Source organism: Malurus melanocephalus, unplaced genomic scaffold (assembly GCF_030028575.1).
Source record: "Malurus melanocephalus ecotype Western Australia unplaced genomic scaffold, MMel_1.1 scaffold_301, whole genome shotgun sequence".
NCBI classification, from domain to species: domain Eukaryota; kingdom Metazoa; phylum Chordata; class Aves; order Passeriformes; family Maluridae; genus Malurus; species Malurus melanocephalus.
Window position 1 is genome coordinate 198,710 of NW_026623533.1, and position 10,917 is coordinate 209,626.

Here is a 10,917-nt window from a genome sequence, read left to right on the forward strand (position 1 = left end):
CTCTTTTATCTTAATTTGATGCATTTGTATCTAGTTATGCAGTTACTCTCTCTTTTCTGAACATGGTGCTTTGCCTGCTAATCCATGCATTTTGTGTCTATTCTGGCAGGGTGTGGGATTGTCATAGAACTATCCATGCTTTCAGAGTCAGGTACAATCTCTCTGGTGAGAGGGAAACAGGAAATGAGCTGTGAACGGTACCTGAGTGCGAGCAGGGCAGCTGCTCCTAACTTGCTTTCAAGCACAAATGAGACACTACCTCACACAGACCAAGAGACCTGTTCAGCCAGCACAAGAGGAGGTAGTCAGTCATAAGAACAGAGCCATAACTTAACTTACTTAATCCCTCACTGAACTGCCCCGTGCAGACCAGATTTCAGCTGCATTGTGTAAAGGGGTGTTGAGGGAAGCTGCGCACTTGGCAGCAGCCAGGCTAAACTGTGTGTGGGAGCCAAGCACACATTCACTGCCTGAGCAGATTACTGGCCCACAGGTATCTGGAGATATGCTAGTTTATTCAGAGAAAGGCTACCTTTTGTGATGTGCACAATAGCTGGATGGTAAATATAAGAACATTTTTAAGATAAGAACAACAGCCTCTTTTTTAAACTTCCATAGTAGGAACACTATTAATTTTAGGCAGTTTTGCATTTTGTAGATTTTCTTAAACTGAATTATACTTCCTCTGCATCTAGTTCAGTAATTAAAACCACAAACCAATCAAGTCTAAACGACTACTTTTGCAGTGTGTAGAACTTTGCCCTTCTTTTGTCTTAGCAGTGATTTTTGTTAATTTGTTTCAAGATTATTTTTGCCCTCTGGTAACATTTATTTCTTTTGGTTTTAGAGAAGGATGATGTGTGCATCTTTCAAGAGGTCACAGTACTGAGTCCGGGACAATCAGTGATTCAGCACTTGGATGGAGACTTTTGTTACACTGTACAGTGTTTACAAGAAAAAGATCAGAACACAGGATACAATGCTATGCATTTCACAATGATGAACTGTTCACAGAAATGTGAAGCTGTGAGTGTTCTTAAAATACAGGAATGATGCAATTTGTGAGCACAACTGTACAACTAGGATAAAAGTTTTAGTGAAGACTTTCGTTACTCCCATTTACTCAGCAGGAACTTGAGAACAGTGATGATGCATACCTTGTATCTATGGGATTGAGAGGCAGCTTCTAGCAGGATATGGAAACATATCTATCAGACTGTCCATCCATCCATTGTTTTCCTTGGTGTTTATAATTTCAGAAATCAGAGAATTTCCATATAATGTATGTTTAAAAAGTACTTGTTTGTTTTTTTCCTTTCCTTTCTTTCCAGCATCAAGTATATATTCCTTCTTTCAGTCATGATACTTGTTGTGGTACGTGTCAAAATGTGTCCTGCTCTTTTCATACAGAGAATGGAACGCTGGTTGTGTATGAGGTGAGTGCCTCTCAACAGAGAGAGGAAGTAATTATAATGATAACGTAGCAATAGACAGGACTCTGACAGACATTTCTTAGCTAACTCATGCTGTCAGTGTTGTCTCATACCTCCTTATTGCTTGTGACACACTTGGAAGCTATTTATAATGTATGATGGCAATGTTTATCAAAAGACTTGCCACTTCACGCTGGTGAATATCTTACTTCATTTTATTGCTTGTAATATTTTCTACAAAGTTATGCAAATGTCATCATTTGCTTAAGACTAGATATGCCCTAACTGTGGAAGAGGGTTCAAATAGTAACTAAATTACATATTGTGATTTAGATATATTGGGAACTTCTGAGTCTACATCAGGACTTCTAGATCCCTCTCTTTCCAGGGCCACTCTTCTCTTCATGCTGGTTACTAGAGAAAGGAAAAGTGCAAATTGAGGCACGGGGTTCAGGATCTTGATGGTGTGTTCCATCCACATACACAGAAATTTGGATGTGGCCATGACTTGGTTCATAATTCCAATTGATTTCAGAGCAAAAGGAACTATTCAGCTGGCACCTAGGCCTTTCATTCTGCTCTGGGACATCCATGCTCAGCAACATTCTGGAGAGTAGGGTCAGTGCTTCAGGGAGGAGTAGCCTCTGCTAGTTAGAAGGTGGACTTTGCCACCTATGGGTGGTCTGCAGCAGATTTTCCACCCCAGTAGGTGCTATTTAGCATGAGGGCACCACTTTTACAGACATTTCAGGCTGGAGATAAAGCTGAAGTGTTTCGGCTTTCTCAGCAATGGCTTTGTTTTATATATTCAGGAAGGAAGCACCTGGACCTCCAACTGTACCAACTAYAAATGTGCAAAGACTGCTGCAGGGGCCATTGTACTGGGGTCAAGTGTTGTCTGCCCCCCGTTTAATGACACTGAGTGTACAAAGGTTTGTACTGTGGGTAAGGTAAGTGACAATAACTGCTCTGGAGTTTGACCTATACTCCACAAGGCAGGCATACTTCATGCGCTTGCTTTAAATTAAAAAAGTGGTGAGTAAAAACCTGTAAATGAACAATTTGCAGTCATTTCCTTTACTCCTGTTTCCGTTCCAAGTATCTGTGAGGAGTGTAAAAGTTTTGTTTGGGTCTTTTTGATGCCTGCTTTTAAAATATTGTGGAATTGGAATCATGCTTGACATACCACTATATAAAGTGCTAATCACTGTGTCTTATTTTAGTTTGCAATAACACTTTGCCAAGTTCTTAGAACACACACAATAAATAAATCAGACCAAGAAATCCAGAAATGCTGCATGTAAAAGTCAGCTTAAGTTGGGCACTGATTAGGAAGATGACTGAGTATACATAAACTTTTTGATCTCTTAAACGAAACTCTGTGTAACATGACAAAAAAAATCTATCATACATGAAAGGGTATCTACGTGCACCATACATTTAAAAATATAAAGGTGGCATATCCATATCAACTGCTTTGAAGAACAGGTATTCTTCACAAAGATTTACTATTTATTTACAGTTTAATTTCTAATTTAATACCTCTCTATAATACTTGCAAATCTTTGCACTTGCAGTATATCCTATATTTAATATGAGCTAAAAATAATAATAAATATATATGTAGAGAGGGTAAGTACCATTGCTGTCTTGACTACAGTTTATAAATTTAGTACCAGTCCTACTTATCCCTACCATTTGTTCAAAAATGTTCCTATTTCTACCAATCCTGAGGAAGGTGTTCTATTTAAAATTAATGCCTGTAGTACTTTGAGTTTATGCTTGAGTTTCTTCCTTGGAACCATTCTGACACCGTCTATTAGGGACTGTCCTTACTAATAATGGTTATTATTTTAAAGAATGGAGCCCTAAAATTAATTTCCTGAATCAGTCTAACCTGTTTTTGAGAGATGCTGCACATAGGCTTGAACCAGTAGCTGAGAAGAAAGCTCTTCTTGCAGGAAGCTCAGGATAATTCAGGAATATCTGAGTATAAGCGCTCATCTAAGAAGTTTTTGAACAACTTATTTAATTAGTAGTTTTTAATTTAATGTAGCAATTTTTCTGCAATGAGGTAAAAAAATACATACTTGTGTGAAAAGATGGAAGTTAAAAAATTCTATGTTTTGTATGGTGTTATCGTAAGAGTTCTGTTTATGTTCTGTTGTCTGCTTAATATGCAGATCTGGGCTACATGCAAGAATTTTTGAAACTATCCTAATAAATCTCAGTGGTGGGGAAATAGATGGTAGTGGATGATACAAAAATACTCTTATAGAAACTAAGGGACCTTTTCAAAGGCAACTAGATCAGATGTCAGCTGAACACTACTGAACTTGTCAGCAGTGATGAGTTCCTTTTCAATTTCAAAGGCCGGAAAGAATTAATGAAGCAAACCTTCAGCTGATACATATCTGTGTAATCCTCTTGATTTCAGTGACACTACTTTTTATTAGTTGATCATCTTTAAAACATAGAATATCTTGTGATGCAATTTCCCACTGCATTGAGCCTGGTCTTTTTTGCTATATTCTTCTTTTATTTTCCTAGAATGGAGGAATAGTGCAGACGTATAATGATGGCTGCTGCAAGACCTGTAAGTGATGAAGGCTGCAATATGTGCTAGTTTGGCTTTGGTTTTGGAGAGCTTAATTTTTAACTTCAGTTGCTGGGACATAAAGAGGGAAAAAAGCATGCAGTTCCCCCTATAAATCACATAAAATGATTGTAGTTACCTAACAACTCTTATAAAAAGGTCTTGCTTCATTTGGCTGCTGACTTGATTTTTAACATTATTGTTCTGGAGTATAACCAAATCTCTCCAAATATACCATATGGAAGATTAAAATTTATCTCAATTAAAATAATGAAAACATCCTCTTTATTGTTAAATTGGCTCTAAAATAGCATTTATATGATCTTCTCCTTGAAAGCTAGGAATTTTTCCTCCTAAAATTGATTCTTCATTCAATGATGTTTTGCAGTACATCTTCAAACTTAGCAATTTATTCTGTATCCCTAATATGTATTTTCTAGGTCCAGAATACTGGAATGTTTTTTTCTTAAATCCCAAATGAGGAAAAGTTATTGTAATACTGATGATAGCAATGTTTATATAAAATCAGCCTTTTAATATCTGGGAATACACTCACATTTTCTGGGTGTGTAACTTTAAAAAGTGATGAAAGGTGACTGAAACTGACATAAAAGATTCATAATTTATGCAATTAAAAAATTGGTCGAGAACAAAACTTCTCTGCAGTTTTGACTAGGAAAAGTTTTATTACCTGGGTATATAATGATATATATACACCAATATTGCAGTGTGAAACTAATTGTATAGAGCAGCAAGTTCAACATTACAGAAAATCCTACCCCTCTTTTTTGGCTTTTTTTTGTGCTCAGCATTAGACTAAAGGCAAATTAGTCTTTGGAATTTTTGTAGACAAAACCTTTTCTTAATAATATTGAGTAGCAAGTCACAGACTTATAACCATATATTGCACTGTTATTATATAAAAGTGAAGTGCATTTTATTAAATATGATATGGAGAAGTAAGGGGAGGTAATAACATTTATCAAATACAGCAAGTATTATTTATCAAATATAGCAAGTCTCCAAGTTGTGTGAGACTTAGAAAGCTGCAAATACTGTTTTTCTATTGTATCCAAAACATGGAAAATTAAAGGTATTTTAATACAACAGATTTTTTTTTATGAGAATCACCATACAGAAGTAACACACCAGAATTGTGCTGAAATATTAATAATTAATAATCTTTCTCTCATGAGTTAACTGTGTTGAAAAATATTTAAATCCACACCCTCAAAAAAATAGGTTGGCATTATTTAGAGAATTAGTCTTAAAAATTATTGACTGCTGGTTCTCTATTGACCAGGAAGATTTATCATTTTGGCCATATTCTGCGGCCTCAGGAAAGGCATTGTTATACTTCAGAAATACTTGCTGAAACCCCCAGATAACATTCATACAGTTATATGCTATTTTTTAAATGCTATTTTTTATATGCACTGTTATATGCTATTTGTTTTATTTTTTAACTAAAAGCATGTGCCCTGTGGTGAAGCAGTTGAGTACTTAAAAATAGAGCTTGCAACACACTGGGATTTTAATGGGAACAAATAACTTTCATAAAAGAGCTTGATTTAATGCATGCAAAGTGTGTGCATATATTTAATTCTTACCTTGCCATAGAGAGACTCGTTAAAAAAGCTTGGTTTAAAAGTAAACATTCCAGTTTTGTGTTAAACAGGAGAGTAATAAAGTGTAGACCATCTTTAGTTAGACTTGAAGCAGCTGCAGAGTTTCTAAATTGTGGAAGACTGACAAGAAAGCTCACCATCTTTTGCTAAAAGAAAAATTGCAGTTGGCAGTGTAAGAATTAATGAAGTGTCATTTATACAGAAATGTTTTTATTTCATGAGAATCTTCTATTCCTAATGATTCTGCCAGGTTCTGGATTGGGTCTATTACCCTTTGCCATTAGCCCAGTAGTGCCTACTGGTAGTATTAATTGTGAACCAGGTATTATTTTTAATAATGTATTTTCTTTTTCTTTTATATAATCATGTAAGCACTGCTTGATATATATGTCATAGCTGTCATCATCATTAAATATTCCCATGCAGTTAATGGCTCTGGGCCTGATGCTGAGAGATGCTGATCCCATATTGGCTTCCCAAATCATTGGTTTTCTAAACTAATCTAATCTTCAGGTTAAGATTCACTGCTCAGCACCTGTCAGAATTAGGTTCATCCATTTATGGTATATACTGCTAATGGTTATTCCTCCTGCTGGTTGCTAAAATTGGTTTTATCACAGTTACTTACAGGACAGTTGCAATAAGATATGCTACTTTAAAAAAATCGTGATTCTGAATACTGTTACCAAGGGATTCTAAATCTGATCCCAGGTCTCTAAATTTAATGATGGAAATTTTTTTGCCTTAAACTAGAGCAAGAGTATGTGTTACAGTCTGGTCTCACCTTTGCAGATATGGATTTATGCTGTATTTCTTGTCCCAATATGTTTTACAAAGTTACAAAAATATTGAGGGCGAGGGTGGGGAGGGGGACATGACACATACAACTCCAACCCCCCGGCAGTGTATACTTTTTATACCAGAATTTACAGAATGAAACAGTACTGTTACAATACACTCACAATTCTTTGCTTTTTAGCATAGGTAATCACAGAAACTCCTTACTCAAATAAGGAGTGAGTAAGCAAAGCCTATCTGATATTGAATACAGATCCACTTTACAGTTCGAGGCTGGAGAGAGAAAAGTATAGCAGCAGAGTTTTCATGAGCCATCAGTACTCTCTGTGCTGAAATGTTAGATATTTATCTCTGTATGACTTGTGACAGTACAAAGATTGCACTGTCTACTCATGCTCAGGCTGGCAAACAATTTCAGATGGAAATACCTCAGAAATTTTAAAAAAGTGTTTCTGAGAAAGGAAAAGCAAGATGTGCTACTCTAAAAGTTTCACTCATACAGCAATCTGCTAATCAGTAATATAATTTTGTTTGATTCTTCAGTGCACAGGTTGAAATCTAGCTGTGCTCTGCAGTCAACCTAATTTTTCAGTACTCGGAGGAGCTTTGGTTGCAGCACAATATTTTGGTTACTCAGAGCTCATTTATCCTATAAAAGTGCTCTCAAGATTCTGGGCAACATAAAAGTTTTTTTTTTTTTTTTTTTCTGTACACCCAACCATGAAGGAAAGTCAAGAAACTATTGAATATTGCTTATTATTTTATATGCTGTATGTCCAGAATAGTTGCACAGCAAATGTAACAGATGGTTTTGATGAGTAGTGAAACAGGAGCTCTAAATAACTGTTATCACACAGATAGTACTAACTGTCTGATACAGAATGAAGCATGAAAAATCATATGTTTATTTCAGATTATGACTTCTACTATGCTAAAAAATGGCTTTTCACGGTACAGATTTAATTTTCAAATTAAAAAAAAAAAAACCAACCTGCTATCAATATCTCCAAGACAGAACATAAAAATGCAGTATGTCCCTCATTATAAATCTGTATGCTGACTGCATGTGCTTCAGATCTGGGGATAAAAAGTGCATCATACTTAGCAAATAAATGCATATCTCTCTTTCAAAGCTTCCTTGAAGGACATCTTTCTCAAAAATATGTTGAAATAAATGAATTATATTTCATTTTTAAACATGCAAAATACATGAAGATTGTAATCGCATTCACAGCTTCACCTTCTCTAATGTTACGTTCTGAAAATTTTATAACAAGCAGGATCAAAATCCTATTTGCATTCAACATACCCAATGAAACAGAATTAATTATAATACTATTCAAAGTTACTCAAGACATACTTTTTTTCTCTAAGTGCTTTTATTTCTCATGCCATATGTGCAACTTAACAACATATTCATAGTTTAATATTTAAAAAATCCATATGGCTTGTTTAGGATACTTGTTGCTCATATTTGATATCTATAAAACAGGTAATTCTGCACAGGAACTATTTATTAATATATTAGATTAAAAACAAAATTATGGAAGTAATMGTTTCTGTGTGTACATTAATGAAAATATAGTATAATTATTTAAATTATGTTAATTTTGTATTTTTTTAAAAGAAGAAAATACAGTTCAGGAGATGCATTGATTCAGCATGCATTTTTTATATTTTATCAGGCAAAAAGGAAGAAAGGATTTGCCAGAAAATGACAATCAGGACAACCATAAGAAAAAATGACTGTATAAGTCAAAGCCCGGTAAGTATAAAAGAGCTGTTGTAATACTGGCCTATGGCGAAGGATTAAGAACTCAGTTATAGCTCACAACAAGCAACAAAAAGTGCTGCTTTCTTCTCAAAATCAGACCCTTGACCCTAGGAGTATCATCCTACTCATAAATGGAATAAAACTAGTTATTTCTATTACTGAAAGACTGAGTCCTTCTGCTTGGAGAAACATCTGGCTTCAAATAAAAAAATACAGACCATAATTATTTTAACTAACGAAGGCATTGAACCCTTTAGCTTGAAAGAACATCCTGCTCTCAAAGAGGTGTAGAAATGCTCTGACTTGTAATGGAACATTGCTGCATTCCTCTTTGAAGACCTTTGTGCTCTGTGTGTCTTCTTCTCTGCATAGCGTGTGTTTCCATATTAGAAATTCATCATCTCATTTATTTATGGGTCTGCTTAAGACATTGTAATTCTCAGCTTTGGTGTAGCGTTATCTATAGACCCCAGGAAATTTCTGAGCATCAAATGTGTTTCTTATGTAGCACTTGAAGGCAAACAATAAAGTATCTCAAGACTTCCAAAAGGCCACTTGGAAGATTCTGGTGAAGAGCCTAAACAGTTATTTGGGAAGAGGCAAAACATCACATGTTAAAAGCCATCCTGATAGAAGGCCCAATATGACATGTTCAGATTTTAATAGTAGGAGTGCATGGTGTATTTAGTTTTAGAAGGATAGATAATGAGGGTGTATAAATATGTAGATGACATTACATTAATTTCCCATAGGTAACAGTAGACTGGAGAGCTTCACAGTTTCTTCAACAATCTAGATAAAGAAACAGCAATATAACAAAATAAAGACATGATATTGACTAAATAAAGAACATTAAAATGAAAGATTTAGTCAAACTTCATAGATTTTTTAAGCTAGGTGAAAAGATCCTTGCCCTTTCATCCAGTTCTGTGAAAATATCTGTTCTCCAGCAGGCAAAAAGGCTAGCTAAGACCCATGGTATTTAGGCAAATGGATAGCCAGTGGAAACAAACTCATTCTAGTGTTTTTCACAAATCAGTGCTGGGAGAGTGCTCTGTGCATCTCTGGTCCCTCTACATTGCTGCAGAACTAAAGGACTCAGAGAGGAGCAACAAGAATGTTGGCCAGGTCATGTTTTAAATGACACAGCAAATGAAGCCCTTTTTTAGATGACTTGCTATTGTAAATACTTTATCTTTTCTTCCCCGTCTACCCACCTTCCAAAAAGACCTATCACCGTCCCACCTCTACCTGTATTACAGACCCCTTTTCCCGGTATCTTCTTGTTCCCGATTTCCTTGATGGCTTCACATCCTTTGCACAGTACAAATTCCCCTACCCTTCACACAGAAGTACCTCCAAATTTTCAGTCCCTTAGATCCAATTCCTTTCCTCTCCAGTTCCCCCACTGGCACTTTTCTTCAATCATGTGAAAGAGAACTAGACCTAGCGTAGCCATCCTTGATATCCCAGCATTTCAACTCTGTTTAAGTTCAATTAAAAAGTAGAATTTGTTTTCTGTCAAAATATGAATTAAGAAAATTCTTCACATAATGTAACAGTGAGAGAAAGCTTTGCTCTGCTGAAGTCTAGAGCACAAATCATTTTCCACCTAGTATGTACCCTAGCTGTTACTGTGTCTGTTTTGGATATATTTCTTTGAGTGGAAACGCAGCCCTCAGTCACAAACAGTATAAACACGAAAGGGTAAAGCTTTTGCACTGCTATGCTTTTCTTCTTGAACCTTCAAGGAGAAAGATAAACGTCCCTTCATTTTACTTAGAAGAATTTAACTTTTTATCAGTGAACATGAAAAGGACATGGATTCAGCCATGCTGTTTCAAAGTTATTAATTTGTAAACTGGAGATTCAATTTTGGTATCTATAAAACAAGTGTGAAGCAAGACGCATGATTAAACAATGAAGAAAAGTCTAATTAAAAAAAAATATTTAAAATGTGACTGAACTTAAAATGAATGAATTTTAGAAGATAAAAGAATTTTTAAGACCAGAACACTTTTAAAATGTAAAAATGGGTTTTAATCGCAAAGAAATTAGAAATGTAATATTTTTACAACAAGATTTGAGATACCTAATTTTAATTCTTGATCTTGTTTTCTTTTATTTTACTCATAGGTAAATGTGGCTTCTTGTGATGGAAAATGCCCTTCTGCAACAATTTTCAATGTCAATATTGATAGCCATCTAAGATTCTGTAAATGTTGTCGAGAAGTTGGAACACGAGTCCTGACTGTGCCATTGCGCTGCTCAGGAAATGGCACTGAAATCATGTACGTCATTCAAGAGCCCATAGACTGCTCCTGCCAGTGGAACTGAACATTACTGTGGATATGATTTGGCTTTCACCAGACAGTTTTTTGATCATAGATGGCTGTAGTACTCTTCAGGGAAATAAAAAAGTCATCAGTTATGCTTTATAATGTAACCTTTCCCAAATCTGGCAAAGATGTTGTTTGTTCTTTGAATTCTCTTTGAAAATATTGGCAAGTGTAGAATGAAAAACATAAATACATTTGAACAAGATGCAGTTTATCCATCATTTATTTCTACTCAGTGGCTCTCTGATGAGGTGGTGAAAAAAGCTGGTTAATATCTGTATTTCCAGTGTTTTAAAATTTTGAATTGTGGCTACATATCAAAGTTGAGAATTTCTTAGTGATTCATTTA

General features: G+C 35.3%; 1 protein-coding gene across 1 annotated transcript in view; it reads left to right on the plus strand.

Annotated features, from left to right (window-relative positions):
* OTOGL (otogelin like) overlaps positions 1-10,628 on the plus strand; it is an 88,566-nt gene extending 77,938 nt beyond the window's left edge. Inside the window, exons 53-58 of the mRNA XM_057377133.1 lie at positions 848-1,026; positions 1,332-1,436; positions 2,246-2,365; positions 3,984-4,029; positions 8,141-8,220; positions 10,366-10,628. Of these exons, the coding sequence (XP_057233116.1) occupies positions 848-1,026; positions 1,332-1,436; positions 2,246-2,365; positions 3,984-4,029; positions 8,141-8,220; positions 10,366-10,566 (731 nt within the window). The 3' untranslated portion in view covers positions 10,567-10,628. The remainder of the gene's footprint in view (positions 1-847; positions 1,027-1,331; positions 1,437-2,245; positions 2,366-3,983; positions 4,030-8,140; positions 8,221-10,365) is intronic.
* The last annotated feature ends 289 nt before the right edge of the window (positions 10,629-10,917 follow it).